At 49.4% G+C, this 23,476-nt stretch overlaps 1 protein-coding gene across 6 annotated transcripts in view; it reads right to left on the reverse strand.

The window, feature by feature from the left end:
* NDRG4 (NDRG family member 4) overlaps positions 1-23,476 on the reverse strand; it is a 35,241-nt gene that overhangs the window by 6,914 nt on the left and 4,851 nt on the right. For 4 of the 6 annotated variants that reach the window (XM_070760559.1, XM_070760558.1, XM_070760557.1 and 1 more), the window contains exons 2-10: positions 21,784-21,875; positions 20,554-20,598; positions 9,646-9,751; positions 8,663-8,783; positions 8,246-8,308; positions 7,038-7,098; positions 4,991-5,077; positions 2,876-2,932; positions 1,505-1,608 (exon numbers count right to left, since the gene is read on the reverse strand). In XM_070760559.1, coding sequence (XP_070616660.1) covers positions 1,505-1,608; positions 2,876-2,932; positions 4,991-5,077; positions 7,038-7,098; positions 8,246-8,308; positions 8,663-8,783; positions 9,646-9,751; positions 20,554-20,598; positions 21,784-21,852 — 713 coding nt within the window. In that variant the 5' untranslated portion in view covers positions 21,853-21,875. Of the gene's footprint in view, positions 1-1,504; positions 1,609-2,875; positions 2,933-4,990; positions 5,078-7,037; positions 7,099-8,245; positions 8,309-8,662; positions 8,784-9,645; positions 9,752-11,256; positions 11,362-20,553; positions 20,599-21,783; positions 21,876-23,476 lie in introns of those variants that run through there. The other 2 variants (XM_070760561.1, XM_070760562.1) reach the window with 2 other exon arrangements.

Below are 23,476 nucleotides of genomic sequence, written 5' to 3' on the forward strand. Positions count from 1 at the left end.
CAGACCCGGCCTCACTTCTCAATGGAGCTGTTTTTTTACCCAGGCTTATGGGGCCCTTCTCAGCTCCAGACTGGGGGAGAATGTGTTTTAAACTTTGATTCTAGATCAGTGATGGCGAACCTATGGCACAGGTGCCATAAGTGGTACGCGGAGCCATATCTGCTGGCTCAACTCCAACATGCATGTGTGTGCCGGCCATCTGATTTTTGGCTTGCACAGAGGCTCTGGGAGGGCAATTTTGACTTCCAGGGAGCCTCTGTGGGATGGAGGAGGGAGTTTTTGCCCTCCCCTGGCTCCCAGGAAAGCCTTTGAAGCCTGGGAGGGGTGAAACACAAGCCTACTGGGCCCACCAGAAGTTGGGAAACAGGCCGTTTCCGGCCTCCAGAGAGCCTTTGAAGGGGGCAGGGGGAGCTGTTTTCGCCCTCCCCAGGCATTGAATTATGGGTTTGAGCATTCATGCATGCACGATAGCATGCGCTCTTGCTCTTTCGGCACCCGAGGGAAAAAAAGTTCACCATCACTGTTCTTGATCCAGGCTGTGTTTCCATTTCGTACTTGCACCTTCTCATGTGGTATTGCTACTGCCTGTCCTCCTTGGTGATGGTTTTTCAGTTATTTCATTGGCTTATTCTGGTTTAACCGTTCACCCTGAGACTTTGGCAACAGAACGATTCAGAGGCCCAAGCAACCTAATACTCCAAGGAAGACTGCACAGCAGGGTTGTTGTTTTTTTAGAAATATGCAGGTTTAGAAGCAGTGAAAGCAACAGTCCAGGAGAGGCAGGGAAGTAAAGGGTGTAGCAGAAACTTTTTTAAACATAAGAGAGTTCACTGTACAGCAGTGACAGAGGCAACCTTACACAGGTTCAGGGTGCCACCACAGAAAAGCCTCCTCCCCTTAGAGTCACTGCCTCAGGTTCCAAGATTGTCCTGGGCCCCTCTGCCTGCTTAGGGCCCTCACCGCCAAGACAAATGTGTCACATACCGTCCATCTGTAATCCTGAAATAGGGGGAAACCCAAACTTCCCAGATGGCAGGAACTGGTCTGGATGCCGCTTCCCTGGTGTACAAGCTTAACTTGCGGAGGGGCACAGCAGCCAAGCCTGCTAGGTCCGGCTTCTCCCCACAACAGCAGGGGTCCTCAAACTTGGCAACTTTAAGACTTGTGGACTTGTGGTTCCCCCTCAGCTCCGGCATTCTCCCATTACATTACATTAGATCAGAGGTCTTCAAACTTGGCAACTTTAAGACTTGTGGACTTCAACTCCCAGAATTCTCCAGCCAGCATAGCTGGCTGGAGAATTCTGGGAGTTAAAGTCCACAAGTCTTAAAGTTGCCAAGTTTGAGGACCCTGCACAACAGGATGAGGGTCCGGAGAAAGACGTTCTGAGGATGTGAGACTTAGAGGAGCCCCTTTTCTCCCACGGCCTTTCAGAGGAGGCTCTGCTGCCGTCCAAGGGGGCTCTGGGTCCAAGGGTAGTTTGCGGGGGGGAGGGTCGCTTTACCTGTTGTACATACTCCAGAAGAGCTGCAGGTTGAACTGGTTCACCGTGCTGGAAATTTGCTGGCGATAGCTCTGCACCAGTTCCATGTTATTGGCCAGCTCCTCCTGTGGGTGTGGAGATGGCAGAGGCAGCCCTGGCAAGCAGCCCCCTCCTCCCCCATGCCCAGCCCACCTTTGGGGGCCAAGGCTCTCCACCCCTCTGCCCAGTCAGGCCTCCCAATTGCTGGCTGATGGTGACAGGCGGAGAACTTGCCTGGAGTGGGGACACACAAGGGACTTTTGCACTGCCCGTAGCAGACAAGACAGGCACAGAAACCTTTGGCTAGAGCCTCCTTCTGCCCACTAGAAGCTCAGAGGTCTCCCTGCACTGAAGGGGGGCAGCCCCTCTTGCTCAGCATGAACTATTCAGATGAGACATGTCCATGGATCCCACCAGGACTGCCAGCCTCCCCCAGCCCAACTTCCAGTGTTGGAATATCCTATTTCAGCAGCACCAAGGGCATGGGGTGAGGTATCATCAGTACGCTGATGATACCCAGCTTTACATCTCCACCCCATGTCCAATGTAATGCTCTCTACATGGGGCTACCTTTGAAAAGTGTTTGGAAACTTCAGATCGTGCAGAATGCAGCTGCGAGAGCAATCATGGGCTTCCCTAGGTATGCCCATGTTACTCCAACACTCCTCAGTCATTGGTTGCTGATCAATTTCCGGTCACAATTCAAAGTGTTGGTTATGACCTTTAAAGCCCTTCATGGCATTGGACCAGAATATCTCCGAGACCGCCTCCTGCCGCACGAATCCCAGTGACCGATTAGGTCCCACAGAGTGGGCCTTCTCCGGGTCCCATCGACTAAACAATGTCGTTTGGCGGGCCCCAGGGGAAGAGCCTTCTCTGTGGTGGCCCCAACTCTCTGGAACCAGCTCCCCCCAGAGATTAGAACTGCCCCTACCCTCCTTGCCTTTCGTAATCTCCTTAAAACCCACCTTTGTCATCAGACATGGGGGAACCGAAATATCTCCCCTGGGCCTATACAATTTATGTATGGTATGCTTGTGTGTATGTCTGTTTAATAATGGCGTTTTTTAAATTTTAAATTGTAAATTTATTAGATTTGTTATAAACTGTTTTTATTGTGTTGTGAGCCGCCCCGAGTCTACGGAGAGGGGCGGCATACAAATCTAATAAACATAAACACATGGGATGTCAGGGAAAACTGGGCGGAATGGCTTGATATCCCCTCCCCATCTTGGTATGTGTGAATGAGCCTTCAAAGCCATTTCTGTGACCATCCAGTCTTGCAAGCAGCCACCTCTACAAGGGGGAGGGAGGGAGGCCTGTAATTGGCCATCTGCCATTGGCTTGTCTTACCTGGCTGAAGAGATGAGACAGCACCATGTCCGATAACGTGCTGGTCAGGCCAGAGAGCTGAAAGAAGGAGACAGACATCAAGGGACACAGCAAAGCCATCCAGATGCTGGGAGTCATCGCCAGGCCCTGGACAGCTTCAGGCGGGGGTCCCTTCTCTGCCGAGACCCGGCCTTTGATATTCGGGGTTTGGCTGCCCAAATAGGAGGGAGGAGCTCTACTCTGCTACCACCTGTTACTATATTCAACAGCTGGAGTCCTTCAGGTTTTTGAGTTCTAGAATCTCCCAGGATTGGAAATGGACACCTAACATTAGAACCATCATTGAAAAAGCACAACAAAGAATAGACTTCCTGCATCGACTTAGGAAGTTCAAAGAGTTGTTGATAAGAGTTCTACAGAGGAATTATTGAATCTGTCGTCGGTACTTCTGTAAATGTCCAGTTTGATTCAGTAGCTAAACAGGGCAGCTGCAGACTCCAAGGGGAAATAAGAAAAAACGGTTGCAACCAGACTGCCATCCACTGAGGACTCGCGCAAGTCAGAAGGAGGGCTGAGATAATAACTTCAGACACCACACATCCTCAGCATTAGCCGTTTCAACTCCTTCCCTTGGAGGAGTTGAAATGCCAAAACAAGTAGACCCAGGGGCAGGTTCTTCCTTGTGCAGTCACTTTGCTGAACCACTAATTCTCACAGTCCTGTCTAATATCTAAATTTATTTGCCCATGCTGCATTTATTTACCCATGATGTGCATGTGTATGACTGTGACTGCCTTTTATATTTTTATTGGTTTTTTCTTTTTATAATGTTTTAGTCTTAGAAATGTTCGACTTTGTTTATCTTTTGTATATATTTTATTGTATTTTTATTATTGTTGTAAGCTGTCCTGAATCCTTCGGGATTGGGTGGCATAGAAGTCGAATAAATAATAATAATAATAATAATAATAATAATAATAATAATAATAATAATAATAATAGTTGTTTTGTTATTGTTGTTGTTGTTGTTGTGTTTTATTATTATTATTATTATTATTATTATTATTATTATTATTATTATTATTATTATTATCCTTCCCATCTTCTATAATTACTATTACCCTGTTGCTTTGCATGTACAGGTGAAACTCAAAATATTAGAATATTGTGCAAACGTTCATTTATTTCAGTAATGTAACTTAAAAGGTGAAACTTAATATATGAGAGATATTCATAACATGCAAGGCAAGATAGCTCAAGCCTTGATTTGTCATAATTGCGATGATTATGGGGTACAGCTCATAAAAACCCCAAATCCTCCATTTCAGAAAATTAGAATGTTATATGCGATCAATTAAAAAAAGGATTGTACATAGAACAATATCAGGCTTCTGAAAAGTATAACCATTCATATGTACTCAGTATTTTGTTTGGGTCCCTTTTGCAGCAATTACTGCCTCAATGTGGCATGCCATGGACGCTATAAGCCTGTGGCACCTTTTAAGTTACATTGCTGAAATAAATGAACATTTGCACAATGTTCTAATTTTTCGAGCTTCACCTGCTTAGTGCTTCTGTGCCACAGTGGTGCAGTACTGCAGGCTACTTCTGCTAATCACCAGCTGCCAGCAGTTTGGCAGATTGAATCTCACCAGGCTCAAGGTTGACTCAGCCTTCCTTCCATCTAAGGCAGTGTTTCCCAACCTTGGCAACTTGAAGATGTTTGGACTTCAACTCCCAGAATTCCCCAGCCAGCGAATGCCAGGGAATTCTGGGAGTTGAAGTCCAGGGAAACACTGGTCTAAGGTGGGTAAAATGAGGACCCAGATTATTGGGGACAAGAGGCTGATTTTGGAAACTGCTTAGAGAGCTGGAAAGTACTCTCAAGCAGTATATAAGTCTAAATGCTATTGCCACCACACTTGGACAAAAAATCCGTTCAATTCTAAATTCTTCTAAACTCTGCTCCTAACTCCTGCTCCTTTCTCTGTTCTCTTCTCAACCTGATCTCTGCCAGATGTGCCAGACTGCAACTTCTCCGGATCCTCTACCCTGCTGCTCTTGGGAGACCTCCGCTCTTCAGTCCTTTTTTTCTCAGCCTGGAAAAATTATGCCCAACCCACCCTGGAAGACTACCTTGTTGGCAGCCCAGTCGATCCAGCCTTTGCCGTTTGGGTCAACATTGATCAGAACGAGGCCTTCCACCAGATCTGGGAAGATCAGCTGCAGCAAAACAGATACAAACAGGTTTGCAAGCATCCAAAGGGAAAATGGAAGAAAACCCGGCAAGTGGCGCCCACACAGAATACACAAGCAGATCTAGAGGCTACGCTTGGACGGTGTGCAAAACTAGAGTTATGCAAAGCATTTGAAATAGGTGTTGTAAAAAGCAGTCTTTCCTCTGAAGCACCTGTCACTGTATCCGTTTTGCCTATTTCTCCACAAAAAAGGTTTTGCGTCACTCACACACAGAGAAAGTGTTGCAAAGTCCTAGTCCAGTGATGGCGAACCTTTTTTCGCTTGGGTGCCGAGTGAGCATGCGTGCGCACCATTGCACAGGCACAAGTGCCCACACCCATAATTCAATGCCTGGGGAGGATGAAAACAGCTTCCCCCACCCCCTGGAAGCCCTCTGGAGGCCAGAAATGGCCTGTTTCCCAACTTCTGGTGGACCCAGTAGGCTCATGTTTCACCCTCCCCAGGCTCTAAAGACTTCCCTGGAGCCAGGGGAGGGTAAAAACGCCCTCCCCCACCTCCCCGGGAACTCTCTGGAAGCCAAAAACAGCCTCTGTGCGAGCCAAGAATCAGCTTGGTGGCACACACATGCACATTGGAGCTGAGCTACAGCAAAGGCCCATGTGCCAGCAGATATGGCTCCGTATACCACCTGTGGCACCCATGCTATAGTTTCGTCATCACTGTCCTAGTCCTTATTCAAAGTTTTGCTTGTTATCTGAGAAGACTCTCCAAAGAGCCATTATGAACTTTGAAAAATGCATTCCCAGAAACACCCCCCCCCCCAAAACTGGGGAAAGATCAATGGAAAAAGGAAGGACTCGAGGGGACGAGATGGGACCAAGCCAAAGGAAGTCAAGCTCAGATGTGGCCGCCCTCTTTCAGTGGCAAGGACCAGACTCTGCCTGCCCCAAGTCGGCTTCATTCACGCCCTACGTGCGGGTGAGCCCAGACCATTCTCTGTGGGTGAGGAAGGGGGGCAGAGAGGCTGAGCAACTCCCACCAGGGTTCCAGGCACCAGACTTAACCTTGAGGATGGAATGCAGCCAGGGGGATTTACCGGTTGGGCCATAACTACGTTTATTCATGAACGGAAGATGAGCAGCCCTAGGAAAGCTGGAGCCGTTTCCTTTTCAGAGCAAGGGCCCCAGGAGGTCTGGGTTCACACTTTTCTCTCTTCAAATCCATACCGGACTTGTCAAAATGGAACAGAATGTCCTGAAGACCAGGAGGATTTGCCCAAGTCACTGTGGATCTCCTCGGCAGAGCCTCATCCATGCTGTGGAGGAGGGTTCCAGGGGCCACGGAGATTTGAAATGGGCACACTTGGCCTGGAGCTTATTTGTGTGTCTTTATTTCAGACACAAAATGGGTCTAGGGACCTTATAAAATATGGTCAAGGAAAAAATATGAATAAATAAAAGGACAGAACCATCAGTAAAATATTTGGTGCCCAGTGAGAAAGAAACACTAAGCAACGACATCCCAACACAGCATCATCAGGGAAGTGGCCCATTGGAATAGCTGGACATCTGCTGGGCCAGTGACAGCAGCCACCAGCTGGGCTAGGCCCAGTTTGGCCAGGGCTGCAATTGGCCGGTTGCAGGTGCTGGATACGGTGGCCATAGGAGAGTGCAATCTACACCCAGCCTCTTTCTGGGGGGCCACGGGCACCCTGGGCAGAGCTGAGGAGGTTATGTCAACTCTCAAGAGCTCTTTACCCGACACCATTTTCAAGTGCTGCTCACGCAAGGCAAAGCTTTCGGGGCAATAGGCCCAGGCCCTGACAAAAGGAGCTTTCACCTAAATAAACGTCCTCCAGATGGGTTTACATCATGGGTTCTACCCTGTGAGATGCTGAAAGGGAGGGTTCCTTCCCAGAATGCACGCAGCCACCCCCCTCCCTTCAGCATCACCTCTTGACACCCGGACCAGGTAGAGCACTTACGGCAAATTTGGCAAGAACATAGGCACCTGCTCCGACTCCAATTCCAATCACATACTTGAACCTATGAAAAGGGAAGCAACAGAAAATGATTGGCATCCCTTCCTTGCTTCATTCCCTGCCAATTCCCAAGGCTCAGTTGATGGGCAACCAGAATTGGAGGTCATCCAGATGACCTTGCAGTAGCAATGGTTCCAAAGGATCGCACACACATGGTTGTTAAGCGAGGGCTAGTTCTAAAACACGGTGCCTCCGTTTTGTTAAGCTAAGCAGGGAAAGGGCCACTTCTGAGATCATCCGGTGGAGTTACGCTAGGACAGGGGGTTACATGAGCTCTGATCAGCCTAAAGCCTTCAACCACCAGGCCACCAACTGAAGCTTTCTTGAATACCAGTTGGCTGCCCCTCTACTGTTCCATCACTTGCTCCAAAGGGCCAAACTCTGCATTTTGGAAATAAGCCATTGTCAGCCACCTCTAAAGCAGGAAACCCCAGTTGTCTTTAAATAGCAAAGATAAGCCGAGTGAAAAGCGCTGCCAGTTTTGCCAGAGGCACCAATTCTGGTCCTACCTCGGGCACAAAATCAGCTCGGTGACCTTGGGCCAATCCCGTTCTCTTAGCCCTCGGCCGGAGGCCATGGTGTCCTGCTTCCAAGAATGGGCCACGCAGGAGCCTGTCCTGGCCACGGAATCCCCAGGAAGCAAAACTGGCCAGGACAATTCCGCCAGGGGTGGGTTCTAAGTTACCCCACTACCGGTTCACTTCCTCCCATGCTGCATGGCTGCACCTTGCAGGCACATGCAGGCACAATGCCAAAACTTCCAAAAAATCCCCCCCCTCAAAAAAACCCACCAAAAGCAAGATGGTAACACATACGCAGTGCCAGAAACTTGGCTTCTGCACTTGCACAGAAGTAAAAAAAAAACCTTTTTTTTTTTTTCAAAAGATAGTGGTGTCCATAGACTGGCACCATCAGAACCGGACCGTGACATCACCATGATGTCACCAGCAGTTTGCTACTGGTTCTATAGAGTGGTTCTTTGGAGAAGGGCGGCATACAAATATAATAATTAATAATAATAATAATAATAATAATAATAATAATAATAATAATAGATAATAATAATAATAACAATCCACCTCTGCCCTCCTTCCTGAGCCCCACCCCCACAAAGGCCATTCTACCAGGGCAATATGAACCCCCAGGCTCACCCAAAATGTTGGACTACACTGGGCAACATGGCAGCCAGCTGGTCCATGGACGGGTACTGGTACCTAAGGAAACAGAAGTGAGAAATTCAGAGAGAGATCTTCCCTCCCTCCTTCCACTCCCCCCCCCCTATATATTGCTTACAGCATTAAGACATAAAAATGCAGAAAAGCAGTGTATAAAATGTGCATTAAAATGATAAAACGCCAAAGGAATGATAAAAGATGACCTTATACTCTGCTTTGCCCCACCCCCACCCCATTCCACGTGGCTAAGGAGACCCGTGCCAGGGAGCCCTTGTGAGAGTCACGTGACTCTGGGGCAGATCCAGGATCCACTGCAGTCCTGGCAAGGAACCCCCAGGGCCACAACCCCACCGCGGGCCTTCCAGGAGGCCTCCCCAGAAGAGGCTCACCCACCCCTGGGGAAACTGGGAGGCCCCCGACTGCTGCCCAGGCGCATCCACGTGGCACACCACAAAGTGCTTGGTGATCTCCTGCATTTCCTCCGAGTTGAAGAGGGTGTTGAAGCAGAGCTTATCTGTATGGAACAGGAAGAAGATTGGAGCTGGAGGACTGAAATCAACGGGGGGCCCTTTGACAATGAACTTGAGCACGGACTTCTCTCACTATCCCAGGCAGGGAAGGAGAGCCCCCCACCCCCCCACCACTTCATGCTGGAGGCAACCAAGGCCTCCCCCCTCCCTCCCCCTCGTCTTGGGCTCAGGATTCTTGGTCCAAATATGTTTCCTATTACTTCAACATTAAAGCTTTCTAGGACTGTTGAACTAAGATCAGGAAACATAATTCCCTTTCAGCATTTTCAGCATTTATTTCCTCTAAGGCCAAAAAGGGAAAGGGATTTGTTTTGGGGGTTTTGCTATGTTCACAAAGCAAAAGAACCTTTTCTGTAATTTTCTGGATTCATATTATGCAGTCAATGAAAATTAACTGAAACTATTGAGTCTGCAATATTAGGCTATGACATCAGAACTCAGCCTCTTCAATGGCATTGAAAAAACATCAGCAAATGTCAACAAAATGGCCGCCTGGTCACTAACCACCTCGATCACTTTGTCCTTTCGGTAGCCAAGCACAGCCAGACAGTTTGCGAGTCAGGCACAACAGAGCCAGGTTTAGGGGGGGAAAGGGGCCTGGTGGGCCTACGGCAGGTAGGAGAACCCTGCAAAGTCTCCATTCCCCTCCCACTCCAGGGAAAGGATATTGCAAGGATACCCCCCATTCCTTCCCCATTCTGGGTCCAGCCCGAAGTGATATTTGCTGGTTCTCCGGACTACTCAAAATTTCAGTTACAGGTTCTCCAGAACGTGTCGGAACCTGCTGGATTTCACCCCTGGGTCCGGCCCTCCCTCCCCAACCAGAATTAAGAGTGACCCACTTACGATTGAGCCCAACATCGTGGTACGTCAGGAGGGCTGGGCGGTTCCCCCTGGCGGATCCCCGAAGGACGACATGCAGCAGTCCGTAGGGCGTCTCGATGTCATGCTCCTGGACGGGGGGAGAGAGGTCATCCCGGCTGAAGGGGGCAGGGGGAGGCTGCTGCTGCTGTGACCCCTTCCTCTCAGCCAGGTGCTCCAAGGAGGGAGGCTCAGGGGAGCCACAACATCCCTAACCTACTGGGACAGCTGTATTTTCCCCTCCGGACACCCTAGTTCACCTCTGCCCAGGAGCTCCACTACATATACGACCTAGGCTCTTTGCCCACTTTTGTCTCCTCTGCAGGGTTTTCCACAATGTCAGGCTCAAGGAACCAGAAAGGACCTTCACAGGACCTTCTCACCTGCCCAGAAGTCTCGCCTGCATAACTCTTAGATCTGCCTGTAAACCTTTGCCCTTTGTTTGCATGGAGACAAAGGCACTGGGCTCCTTTCTCTGCCTCTTGGCTCCCCAGAAATGCCCCTCCTTCCTGCCCCTGTGGCCTCCATTCCCCCAGGCAAATGTATAACCAACCAAACCCCCACCACACACACACACACAATTCCTTGGATGAAGAACCAGGGCTCTGCAGAACCAGCTTCTCCATATCTGAACCATCACAACATACAATGAATTATGAACGACCAGATCCGCAAGGTCTTTGCCACCTGCTCAGTTGCAGGAAAAGACAAACTGTCTCCTGCAAACAGCTCCATTCCTGCATATTATTATATAAACACAAAGGTACCTTCACTGTCCACAGTTCCCGCCAGAACAAGCCCCGCACAGGTGGTGGGAGCGAAGGCAGACTGTTGCCCCATTCCCGGTTCTCTTTCCCTGCAGGGAGGGTCCGAGACCCCTTCCAGCCACCCCCTCCCCATATCCTGCTCCCTCCAGCCGACCAGCACTCAGCCCCCTAACCCAGCGCAGCGCTGGGAGGAGGGGGGGGGGGTTTCCTCTTCCACACGGAGCAGCCAAGGGACCCAAAGTCAGTGGCTGGAAAAGCAGCACCTTCCGATCGCTTCGGCGGGACTGGCCAGGAGCAGGGATTTTGGGGGGGGGGGGGGTACACGCCGGCTGTCAACTCATCCGCGCACTGCCCGAGCGGAGGGGCAGGGGAGAGCATCACGGGGGCGGCTGCCGGCCGGCGCCTGTGGCAGGGGAGAGAATCGGATTCTGGCCGCAGCTGCTAAACAGCCAGCTCCAAGTGGACCACCGTCTCCTGGGCCTTTAGTGGCCCCGTTCGGGCTCCCAGGCCCCAGGGAGGACGCGCCCTTCCCCGCCCAATTAAGAACTCAAGGACGCCGACAAGGGCTCGCCCAACCCCGCAGCGAAGCCCCCACTGCAGCCGCCGCCGCCGGGCCTCGCCCGGCCTCCTCGCCGCCGCTGGCGGATGGCGCGCTTCCTCGGGAACTGCAAGCCCCGCGTCCCGTCCCGCATCCCGCCGGCCACCGTCGAAGCTCCGCGTGTCCCGAAGCCTCGCCGGCAGGGCTTCGAAAACCGACCGAAAACCGAGGGGGGCAAATCGCCGCCCGGGGACCCTGGTGGCCGCAGCGGAGCTGCCCGCCTTCTCCCACCTCTCTGCACAGCTGCTGCGGCTCGCCTACCCCGTCCCAGCACTCCGGCATCTCGGGCATGAAGCAGCAGGAGCAGCGGCGTCGCTCAGCTCTGCAGTGGGCTGGCCTCGCCGGCTGCATTTAAGTCCGGCCGCGCCCCGCCCTCCCGCCGCCGCCACCCCCCCGCCGTTCCCGAGGCTGCCCGCAGGGAAGGCGTTGGGCCCGCCGCGCTCGGGGAAGGGGCGCCCGGGGGTGGTGGCGGCGGCGGGGACCCCTGGCAAGGCAGCGCCCTAGAAACCCCGAGGCCCCTTCCTTGTCCCCCGCTCCCTGGGCGGCTGCTACGGCCGTCTCCCCCACTCCCTCTTCTGAGCTCGGCCTCCCCAGCGTGGCTCCCGGGTAGAAGCCGGCCCAAACCCCCCAATGCCTCCCTCCCTCCCCATTTGCCGGCCTCTTTTCCTATCGCAGCTGAAGAGCAAGCAATGGGCTTCCTGCTCTGGACCTTTGGCCATTTCAGATTTTTAAAAGGTCCTTAAATCAGCAGTTATTATTTCAAAACCCATTAATTTGTAACATGCTGTTCAGGATCGGCAGCAAATTACCAAGAAAGCTGCAGTAATATTTGCTTTATAAAATCCCTCATTCACAGAAGTTTGTCTGCTGCCTAAGTGTCAATGACAGGAGACTGCCTGTCACTCTCCTCCGCTCTTGGGAGAATACTGCACCCCTCCAAAGGGCCCATTGCTGCTCAAGCTTCAGTCTGCCAGGTCAAATCAGTTACAGCCCCCCACCACCAAAAATATATATAATCTCACAAAAATCACATTGTACTTGGTTGAACAGACAATAAGATCCTACTACATTTATCTCTTGGTAACTTTGCATGCCTGTCTCTCTCTGTCTCTGCCTCCCTCCCTCTCCCTCCTAGCCAGTGGTGGGCTACGAGCCAGAACACTAAATTGCGCTCACCGCCGCGGCTCGTAAGTTCTTGCAGGACCAGCACGATTTTGCTGCTGCACCAGTGAAGGTCGCAAAATTGCACACGGAGCCACAGATAAAACTTCGCTGAAACACAGGCACAATTTTGCTACCTTCACAGGTGCAGCAGAAAAATCACGCTGGTCCCACAAGAACTTACGAGCCATGGCGGTGAGCACAATTTAGCGTTCTGGCTCGTAGCCCATTGCTGCTCCTAGTTGTCCCCAGAAACTCTCTGACAAAAAAGTAACTCTGGGAAGCATATGCTAGAGATGTAGAGAGTCTGAAGATAATTCTTGAAAATCTACATTATCTGTACAATCATTATTGAGTGTTTGTGTGACTCATTGATTCATGGTCAAATATGGTTTACTAAATTAACCCTCAGTTCTGACTATCATGGCACATTGAAATTAACCGCTAGGGCGGCTTATGCGAGTCTTAAGCTAAAATCCAGCGAACTGGCTTGTCCTGTGAAAGGAGCCTTTCGTAAAATCTAGGCATTTGGTTTTCTGACCGTAACCATTCATCCACCCTGTCCTTTGAGTTTCCCTGCCTGGCTCTCTACCTGCTGCTGTGCCCGCTGGCTCTGTATCAGGGCAGCGCAAAGCATGGAGCTCCTGGTTTCTGTTCTAAGTCCGGTGCTGTTCAACCTACTTGTACGTTAATCGGATGAGGGTTTAGGGTGCAAGATTATCGCATTTCCAGGAAACACAAAATTTGCAAAGTCAGAGAGGACAGGACCACCTTGATAAGCTGGAGGATTGGGCAAAACCCAGCAGGAGTGTTAAACATCTACATTCAGTTAGTAAAAGCCAGAAGGAAGCAATAGGACTAGTCCAAGGGTAGGCCAAGTTGGCTCTTCTATGAGAGGTGGACTTGAACTCCCAGAATTCCTGGGCTAGCATGATTGGCTCAGGAATTCTGGGAGTTGAAGTCCACAGGTCATAGAAGAGCCACCTTTGCTTACCCCTGGACTAGGGAGATTGTTCAGTGATTGTGAAAATGATCTGGGTGCCTTGATCTGATCCAACAAAATGAACACTTCCCAGCACATCCCCAAAAATGCAGTCCTAAACTGCCTTAAGAACAGTAGTGTTGAAGTCAAGAGCAATCACCATTCTACTTTATTCAGAGTTAATTTGGGCCACTTCTTGGATGCTGCATCCAATTCTAGGCACCAGAATCGAAAGAGTCCAAGAAGTAATCAAAATGACAAAAAGCCTGGAAAGGAAGGAACAGTTGGATGTGTTTGTTATGTTTAGTGTCGAAAAGAGGGGGCCGGGAGAGAATACGGCTGTAGTACAGTTGTCTTTCAACACCTGAAGGGGCCTTAGGCCGATCATTCCAGAGCAGAAGGCAAGAAAGCTTAAGTGACAAGGCAGCGGACTCTGGTTGGACCGCTCCACAAAGGAATAGGGTGAAGAGGGGCTGGAAAAGGGGCCACCCACCAGGAGTGGCATGACAGCTGGTTTCCAGGAACCTCCTATTTATTGATTCTCTGACTGCAAATTATGGGGCAGCCTGCCTATAAGAATATGAATTATTGGTGACATTTCTAACTTGGACAAGCAGCTTGTGTGTGTTGTTGTGCTTACAATCTGCCTGTGATTTGAACAAGCTACTAGGCTGCGACCAGCCCAAGGCCCCCCTCAGCCCCCAACTTCAAGGCTGGAGGCCACCTCCTTCTCGGTGCTGACCCTCACGTGTCCCTTTGGCTGCAGCCCCATGGGGGAGCAGGTTTTGCCAGCTCATTGCAGAGCCTTGCCAATTGAGGCCCAGATGCTAATGCTCAATAATTGCCAGAGGAGAAAAAATGTAAACCATCTAAGCCAGTGATGGGGAGCCTTTTTCCCCCCGGGTGCTGAAAGAGTGTGGGCATACGTTATCACGCTTGCGTGAGTGTCCACACCCATAATTCAATGCCTGGGGAGGGCGAAAACAGCTTCCCCTGCCACCTGGATGTCAGAAACGGCATGTTTCCCAACTTCTGGTGAGTCCAGTAGGTTCGTATTTCGCCCTCTCCAGGCTCCAAAGGCTTCCCTGGAGCCGGGGGAGGGTAAAAAGGCCCTCCCCCAGCCTCCCCAGAAGCTCTCTGAAAGCCAAAAATGCCCTCCCAGAGCCTTTGTGCACGCCAAAAATCAGCTGGCTGGCACACATGCATGTTGGAGCTGAGCTAGGGCAACGGCAGATATGGCTCCGCGTGCCACAGGTTCGCCATCACTGATCTAAGCAATTTGCAAGGGACGTCTAGGACATCATTGGGCTCCAGCTACCCGCCCTGGATGACATCTTCACATCTTGCTGTTCTAGGAAGGTGCATAACATTCTCAAAGACTCTTCTCATCCTGCTTACAATCTTTTTGAACTGTTGCCTTCTGGCAGAAGATACAGAACAACTAGAACTCGGACCACACGTTTCCTGAATAGTTTTTATCCCAGAGCTATACTCGCACTTAACAACGAACTAAAGGGTCACCATCAGTGATCTGTTGGACAATATTACTCAGTTTGTCATGTAGATGGTTGAGTGGTTCAGGGTGGGGAATTTGTAGTGGGTGGGACATTTGATTCTATTTTTTATTTTATTTTTATTTTTACCTATTCTGATTTTATGTATGGTGGGACTGGTCTCTGGGTGTCACACACCTTTCATTGCCAATGACAATTCGTTGTATTGACAATGACAATAAATTATTATTATTATTATTATTATTATTATTATTATTATTATTCCATGGTTGCATCTTCAGCTTGTTGCCCCTGTGGAAATTTTAAAATTAAAAATAAAACCCCCCAGGAAACGCGGCAAAGAATCTACTCTCAGCCCGCAGAGCACAGCTGGCGGGAAGGCAACAAAAGAAGGTGCGCGGCGTCCCCTGTCCTTGGTGCTGAAGCCAACCGGGTTCCACCGGCTAGCCACGCCACGCTCACTGTGGCCACCAGGGGGCTCTGTTCTCTCTTCACCGGCCCCAATTCTCCCCTCGCCGGCTCGCTCCATTGCAGCCCTTGGCCCAGCTAAGATATGGGGACTATAAGAGCCTCCGTTCCTAATTACTGCCCACGCTGCCTTGGTAGTTGGAAATTACAGCTCAGAACATTGGAGTCCACCAGAGACTGTTTGTCTGCTTTACAGGGCATTTTGCAAAACGACTGCAGCATGCAAAGAAGTTCTTGTTTATCTTGAAACCCAGAGAAGAAATTCTTTCCTCTTAGCGTAAGTTCCTACGTTGACTTTGAGGTTTTGGGTGTGCAGCTGAAAGCATTCTTTGTCCTCCCCTGTCTTACTGGAAGGAGGATGAATGAATGCCTGTTTGTGTATTTAAATGAAGAGCTGTATTCATACAAGCTTAATCTAATGATTTAAAAACGAAGCACATCATTCACACACCCAAAAACAATGTGTGGTTAGGGTTAGGGTTAGTTTTGTTTAGTCTTGGGTGGGTTAGAAGTAACACTCAGTCTTTTTATTAGTTTCTGATTTAGTGTATTTGCAAATCCGGAAAATGGGTTCATTTAGCTCCAAGTAATTTGCGTTGTATGAACACAACTGTAGTTTAGAATGATAAGCCAACCTAAAATGTGGTGTCTCATGTAATGGTTAAATCGGGTTGTGCATCAACCTACATTTTTGGGGGGGGGTCAACCCCAAAGAACCTCCTTTCACAAGAGCAGGGCTTCCCTTATCATCGTGTGAGACTCCCAGGGGAGAGAAGGGGCTGCCCAGCATTAGGGAAAGAAGTCTTGGACAAGAACGTAACCGAAGGCCTGGCTCCTGTGAAGGAGGGTGTCCACCTTAAGCACTTCAGAGGCCCTGAGGGATACTTCTGATGCCTCAGCTTCAACCCCCGCCCTGAGAGGAAAGCCGGGAGGTCAAAGGGGACCCAAGGCCCCCAGGCCCCCGATTCTCAAGGCAAGGGAGGCATGGCTTCACCCAAGAGCCAGGCTTTGAAGAGCCGCAGCTTCCACTGCATGTCCCAAACAGCCCTTTAAAGAAACAGGGAGAAGACAACAGACTTTATGAACCCCCCACTTTAGAGAAACACTGCACATTCCTCCTCCCCCCGCAGCAGCAGCTTCAGTCTGGAAGGGCCCCCAAAACATTGACCTTAGCATAAGCTTCTCCTGTTTAAGAATGGAGAGGGGAAGAACAGCTGCAATGTAATAACCACTGAAAACCCATCATTTGGCGTCTAGCACTCCGGTTTGAGAAGAATCTATTCTTGGACACCTGTGATATTTTTTCTTACATTGGAAATGCATCACCCTCTTCTTTTTGAATATTGTGATCATTGTGATAAATTGTGATACGTTTCATAATTTATACTACAGTATTTACAAATATTAATTTATTGAAATATAAATTTATTTATATATTAAGGTAATAGATGTACTGTAAATGTTAAAATAGAATAATATATTATTTCGATTGTTAAATTTGATTCAATAGTAACACTTAATAACAATAATTCTACCCAACCAAGAGGCTGTTGAATTTTATTTCTGGCATGCATGGTTCTCCCACCTAATTCTGTATCACCTGCAAATTTGGCAAATATTCCCTCGGGCTCTTCATCCAAGCCATAAAGAGATGGAGGTCTGATTGTTATGGCCTCCTACTGAAATTATTCTCCCCAATTTTAATGAGCATCCTCTGACTACATTTTTGAGCCATCTATAACCGGGTTTATTATCTTGCTATCCATGCTAAATTTAATTAGCTTGCTAAAATGGGATAAAGTTGGTCTGGTAAGATTTGTTTTTTTCAATCCATGCCGATCTGGTTATTATTGTGATTCTGAGTGAAAGATTTTATGACCTGCTGAAAACCCTTTTCAGGAGTCAGTGTAGGGTTAGGATTTACTGCATCTTCCTCTCCTTTTGGAGAAAGGGACATTTGCTCTCCAATAATTTTTATTAGCTTCTAATTCAGCATATTTGCAAATCCAGAAAAATGGGTTCCTTTTAGTACCTGGTAATTTGTGTTGTGTGGTTGAGTTTCTTCCATCCTGTGTTCCAATAGTTAAACACTTCACTAGTTATATAGGATTTTTCAAAAATAAGCAACAATGGTTTGGCCAGACCACCAGGTTTTTTCAGAATCTGGATGCAATTCACCAGGTCCTGGAGATATAAACTCATTTACATTTTCATTGTAAGGTTGGCACCGTTGATCCTGCTTTTCTAAAGGTCCTGGTGGTGCCATCAGTCCTGGGGACCCAGGGAAATCGCAAACTATTGAATGGCCCCATTTATAATTGTTATCCCTTCACCCTTCATTTTTCTTTTTAGTTGCATTTTTATAGTTGTTAATGTTTTAATTATTATTGCAATTATTAAAATGAAATAATGACATTAATTATTATGGTAATTATAAATTTGTATTATTGTATTATAAATTTGAAAAAAAAATGAATAAAACAAGGCTGCCTGATTTTCAAAGGCAATTAAAAGCAAAGTCTTCCTTCCTGTCAGTCTTCCTTCATCCTTTCCTTCAAAATGGGAGGTGGAACACCATCCCTCCCTCAGCCAATCCCTCCGCTGATCTCATTCAGTAGCAGCTTCTCTCACTCCCAAAATTGCAGGGAGTCCTCTACAACTTCAAAGCAGGGGAGACATGAGATGCCCAGCCAGTTTTTTCGGGCTGGGCCACGTAAGCCTTTCCCTCCTGAGTCCATCTTCTTCTGTCCCTTTCCCACCTTCTGTAATCTCCATTGACACCCCCTTCACCCACCATGAGTTGCAGGATCCAAATCCCGGCCAGTCACTAGGACTAGAGACTTAGTCTTCTGAGCTTCTGTATTCATGCTGGAGCCCATCCAATGTCTGCGAGAGAGAAGTCCCCTGAAGATGGGCTCCAGCACAAGTCCAAAATCTCTGGCGCCAGTGACTGGTCCCCAGTGCATCTGGCAACCTGCATCGTGAGCTGTCTTTGTTCTCTAACTACACAAAAAGAGCCCAGACTGACCCAGAATTGGGCCCAGTGCTCTTCAACATCGATATATTGATCTAGATGAGGGGGGTTGAAGGGAAACTCCTCAAATTTGCAGACTACCTGGGTGAGAACACTTTGGAAGACAGACTGGAGATGCAGAAGGATCATCATCACAAACTTGCACCCTGAGCCAAATCCAGCAAGATGCAGCCCAGGGGTGAGAAAAGTCAGGAGCTGCATCTGGAATATTTTTAAGGTGGTGGTGAAGTCTTTAGTCTTGGGGAAATGTCCATTGAGTTCAACTGAGGAAAGGGAAAGAGTTGGCCAGAAGGGATAAAGTCTTGAAGAAAGTAAGAAAGGAAAGGTGGAAGAAATGGTGAAGTGAGGGGATGGACTCTCACAGCACCATAGTTGCCTGTGTGTACCTAAAGAGAAACTTGCAACTAACACACAAGGCTCTTGGTGACATGCATTAACGTTGCTACACATTGTACAGGACATACCAGGCTAAGACTGTTCCAAGCAAGGCCGGCTGGACTCCTGCAACCTCCACCAGTGCTGCCAGATCCCTTCCTGGGGTTCTCTTTCCCACTCCCAAGGAATCCCTGCTACCTTCCTCATTCCACCAATGAGAGGCCACTTCAAAGAAGGGAGGGGAAAGAAGCCCCCCCCCCGCTTTTGATTCCACCTCCGCTTTCTTGTTCCTGCACATTTCTAGTCAGACCACACCTAGAGTATTTGCTTTCAATTTTGGTCACCCCCCACTATAAAAAGGACATTGAAACTCTAGAGAAAGTACAGAAAAGAGCAACTGAAATGATAAAGGGACTGGAAACCAAGATGTACGAAGAGAGGTTGCTGGAACTGGGCATGGATAGTTTAGCAAAAAGGAGGGCCAGAGGGGACATGATAGCAGTATACAGATATTTGAGGGGTTGCTACAGAGACGAGGGGATCACACTATTTACCAGGGCTCCAGAGGGTCAGATCAGGAGCAACGGATGGAAACTGACCAAGGAGAGATTCAACCTGGAAGTAAGGAAGAACTTTCTGATGGTGAGAGCGATCAACCAGTGGAATGGATGGCCGTGAACGCCCCAACACTCAACACTTTCAAAAGAAAATTGGACTGCCATCTGGTTGGGGTGGTGTAGGGTTTCCTGCTTGAGCAGGGGGTTGGATTTGATGACCTGCAAGATCCCTTTCAACTCTAATAGATAGATAGATAGATAGATAGATAGATAGATAGATAGATGAGAGAGAGAGAGAGAGAAACATAAGAAGAGCCCTGCTGAATCAGGCCAAAGCCCTTCAAGTCCAGCATTCTGTGTCACACAGTGGCCCACCAATTGTCCATGGGGATCTTGAGCAGAAAGAGAAGGCAAGATCCCCCCCATTCCCTTGACCCCCAACAAATGGTACCCAAGGGAATCCTGCCTGCCTCAACCAACATAGAGGCAGCACATGGACCTCCATTTCAATAACCACCAATACACTTGGCATCCATGAATAGATAGATAGATAGATAGATAGATAGATAGATAGATAGATAGATAGATAGATAGATAGATAGATAGATCCCTTTATTTCTGGCTGCCTTCAATCCTGCCTTGAAATTCTCCTTTCCTTTCTCCTTCTGGAGTTTCACCATTCCTACGTACCAGGAGAAAGAGCCACTGCCTGAGAGTCACCCACACGCCATCCTGTGGGGGTTCTGCAGGATGTTCTGCCTTGAGATGGCAGGCTGTGAGGCTTCCACCTCAACTCCATTTCCTGCCGTCTCGCGGATGGAGAGGAAACACGCGAGAGAGATGCATGAATAAGCCTCTTATTTCACAGCGCCTGCTTTGCCCTTTCATTTTACACTCGCCATTCGTGCCATTTCCCTTTTAGCCACTGCCACTTTTCAAAGGCCACGAGCAGCACCAGCTGGGCCCATAGACATTAGTTTTTGTATAATGCAATTGTAAATGTCAAACAAAATATCCACCAGCTACCAGCCTTAGATGTGCTGGGCCACATGCAGTAATCCCTGCTGATGGTAAAGACAACACCAGTCGGCTTGGGCGCATTTAGCCCGTGTGCCACAAGTACAGCATGGCTCAGTTTGACTCTACGTCTGCTCACACCACTCCACGCAAGCTGCATTCACAGTCATCCACAGTATTTAGGCCCTCAGTCTTTGAAAGGGAAGTACATTTCTAGCCAATATCTTGTGACCTGAGATTTAGCGGAGTTAGGCAGCACTCTGACCCACTTGGATACAAAAATATGAGCCCACCCAGAATGGGACATCCCCCGCGGATTCTGTTTGATTGGATTTCTGCCACTTCTTTGACCTTCCCAAAGCGTGACTCCCCCGTCCTTTCCTGGGCAAGGCAGACAGAACGGATGCCCTGCAACCTTACCTTCCAGTCAGTGTCCACTGCAGGCAGGAAAGTGTCTGAATTCTCCTGGAAGGAAAGACATAAAATCAAAGACAGCTGAGGGGTCCCATCACCAGAAAAGCCCTGCATGGGTGAGTGTGTCGGGCAAAGACACTCATCTAGGAACATACGTAAAGGGGTCACTTGCCAACTTGGGGCCCACCCACATTATAAACACGGGGGTCCAATGGAACTTTAGCTGATCCGGGGGGAAAGCCCAGCAGAATCCAGACAGATTAATATGTGGATAGCCGATCACCTGGAAATGCCAGAATTATATTATATTATATTATATTATATTATATTATATTATATTATATTATATTATATTATATTATATTATATTATATTATATTATATTATATTATATTATATTATATTATATTATATTATATTATATTATATTATATTATATTATATTATATTATATTATATTATATTATATTATATTAATTTATTTGGGGTTTTTTATGCTGCCTTTCTCCTTAGACTCAGGGCAGTTTACAACTTGTTAGCAATAGCACTTTTTCACAGAGTCAGCCTATTGCCCCTACAATCCGGGTCCTCATTTTACCCACCTTGGAAGGATGGAAGGCTGAATCAACCTTGAGCCGGTGATGAGATTTGAACCACTGACCTGCAGATCTAGCAGCCACCTTTAGTGGCCAGCACTACAGCACTCTACCCACTGCGCCACCTCGGCTCATGTGCTGGCCTGGGAAGCTGAGAGGGAGATTCCCAGTGGGCGAAAGGGTCTTTCCTGCAGCTCTCAGGGCCAAGCAGGATATGGGAGCCCATGCTGGCTGGGAGAGGCCCTGGGAGTCCGGCTGCTCTTTCTGTCCTGTCTCTGGGTGTGTTCCCCCCCCACCTCATTTCCTCTTGTCCTTGGGGTCCCTTTCCCTCTTCGTTTGCTCCCACCACCCTCCCACCAGGAAAAAAACCAGCTGTATCTGTTGGGGGGGGACCAAAGCGTGGGAAGCATCGCGATCCCACCACTCAGCCTCATGACCTGCAGAGGCCCCGAGCAGACCAGAGGCTCTTGCCAGGATCCAGAGCGGTGACCACAAGGGCCTTCAGGGGAAAATTCAAGAGGAGACCAGCCAGACCCGCCTGTGCTTTCATCGCTGGCTCCAGGCGGACTCCAACCCAGCCCAGGGAGCTGCTTCCGAACCCAGCAGGATCGGAACTCCGGGAGGGAAGCCAAAGACTCACCATTTCCGCATCCTGTCCGCGGAGCAGAGGCTTCTCCTCGGTGAATCGCTGCTCGTGCAGGCTAGCCATGGTCACTTCCTGGAGCAACAATCCTGGGCAATGAAAAAAAACCCCCGATTAGCCAGGAGTTTGCCCCAATCCTGGAATGCCAGGGGGATTTCTGCCGCGCTTTGATATCAGGCACTCTTGGTCAAGGGCGCAAAGCACCAGGCACCAGGGGCAGAACACTACCAGTTCAGACTGGGTCAGGAGAACTGTTAGCGGGGGTGTGGCCTACTCTTCCGAACTGGTAGGGATGGATGGCCAAGCCCCAGAAATGGTCCCCCAGTTGCCCCTCACTCGCTCGCTCCCCCCACCCCGCCCAGCCCCCGCTTGCCTGCCTGATCTGCCTGCAGGGTGAGCCTGCAAAGTGGTGGCCTCCCTAGCCCCCCCTGCGCCTCCCCCTCCACCATCCCAGCCTGCCCCCCCTCTTCCGTTCCCCATGACCAGCAGCACCGACATGCTTGCCAGCCTTCCACACGGCCTTCCTGGTGCTCCGTGGCCATCTTGCAAAAGCAGGCAATCAAAAGGCCACGTGGCAGGCAGGGAAGGCTGTTGGGACCAGCCGCATTGGGAAAGAGAGGAGCTAGCAGCCTTCTGGGCAGTGTCCCCAGGCCCCCGGGCCTCCAGAGGGTAACACCCAGCCCAGCCCAACCAACGGGTGGAGAGGTGACTCCTGCTGGGACTGAGAGGGTCAGCAGTGGCCGTGGGGCTCCAGGAGGGCAGGCGGATGTCCACAGCTGCTGCCCTTGCTCACCCTCACAGGCAGCTGCGGGGCGCCTGCCTGCCGTCTCGGAGTGCCAGCAGTTCCACCCCCCCCTTTTCTCGGCCCCACAGCAGCAGCAGCATCTCCGCCAAGCGTGGCCGGGCCGTGGCCCACAGGGGAGGGAGGAGGGGGGCAGTCTGAGCAGAGACGCCAGGCAGAGGACCCAGAAGGCATGGCCTGCTGCGCTCATCCGAGCAAGGCCTGCTTTGGAAGGACCTGGAGAGGCTGCCTTGCCTTTGGGGCCTGGCGTGCTTGGCAAAAAGAAAAGAGAGAGAGAGTGACATGGAGGGGGACATGACAGAAACATTTAAATCTGTTAAAGGGTTAAATAAGGTTCAGGAGGGAACTGAACACAAGAACAAGGGGGCACAATCTGAGGTTAGTTGGGGGAAAGATCAGAAGTAACGTGAGAAAATATTATTTGACTGAAAGAGTAGTAGATGCTTGGAACAAACCTCCAGCAGACATGGTTGATAAATCCACAGTAACTGAATTTAAACGTGCCCGGGATAAACCTATATCCAGCCTAGGATAAAATACAGGAAATAGTATAAGGGCAGACTAGATGGACCATGAGGTCTTTTTCTGCCGTCAATCTTCTATGTTTTTATTTTGGATTCAGCCAACCTGGGCTGACCATACACAGACCTTCTATCAATCGGTCTCGCTAACACCTTAGTTCTTGTCTGCAAAGCAAAGCCACTTATCCACCAGGATCACATCCACGGTGGCTAGTTTGTTGTGAATCAATGAATCAGTGAATTTCTGGAGGGCGTCGCGTGACTGCCAGCTGCAAGCAGAAAAGCTCTCTGTGCAGGCGGGACCAAGAAGGTGGCTGTCCCTTCCCACTCTGGGGCCTTAAATTTATTTTTAATTGTTTTTCCACAC

Source organism: Erythrolamprus reginae, chromosome 9 (assembly GCF_031021105.1).
Source record: "Erythrolamprus reginae isolate rEryReg1 chromosome 9, rEryReg1.hap1, whole genome shotgun sequence".
Classification (NCBI taxonomy): domain Eukaryota; kingdom Metazoa; phylum Chordata; class Lepidosauria; order Squamata; family Dipsadidae; genus Erythrolamprus; species Erythrolamprus reginae.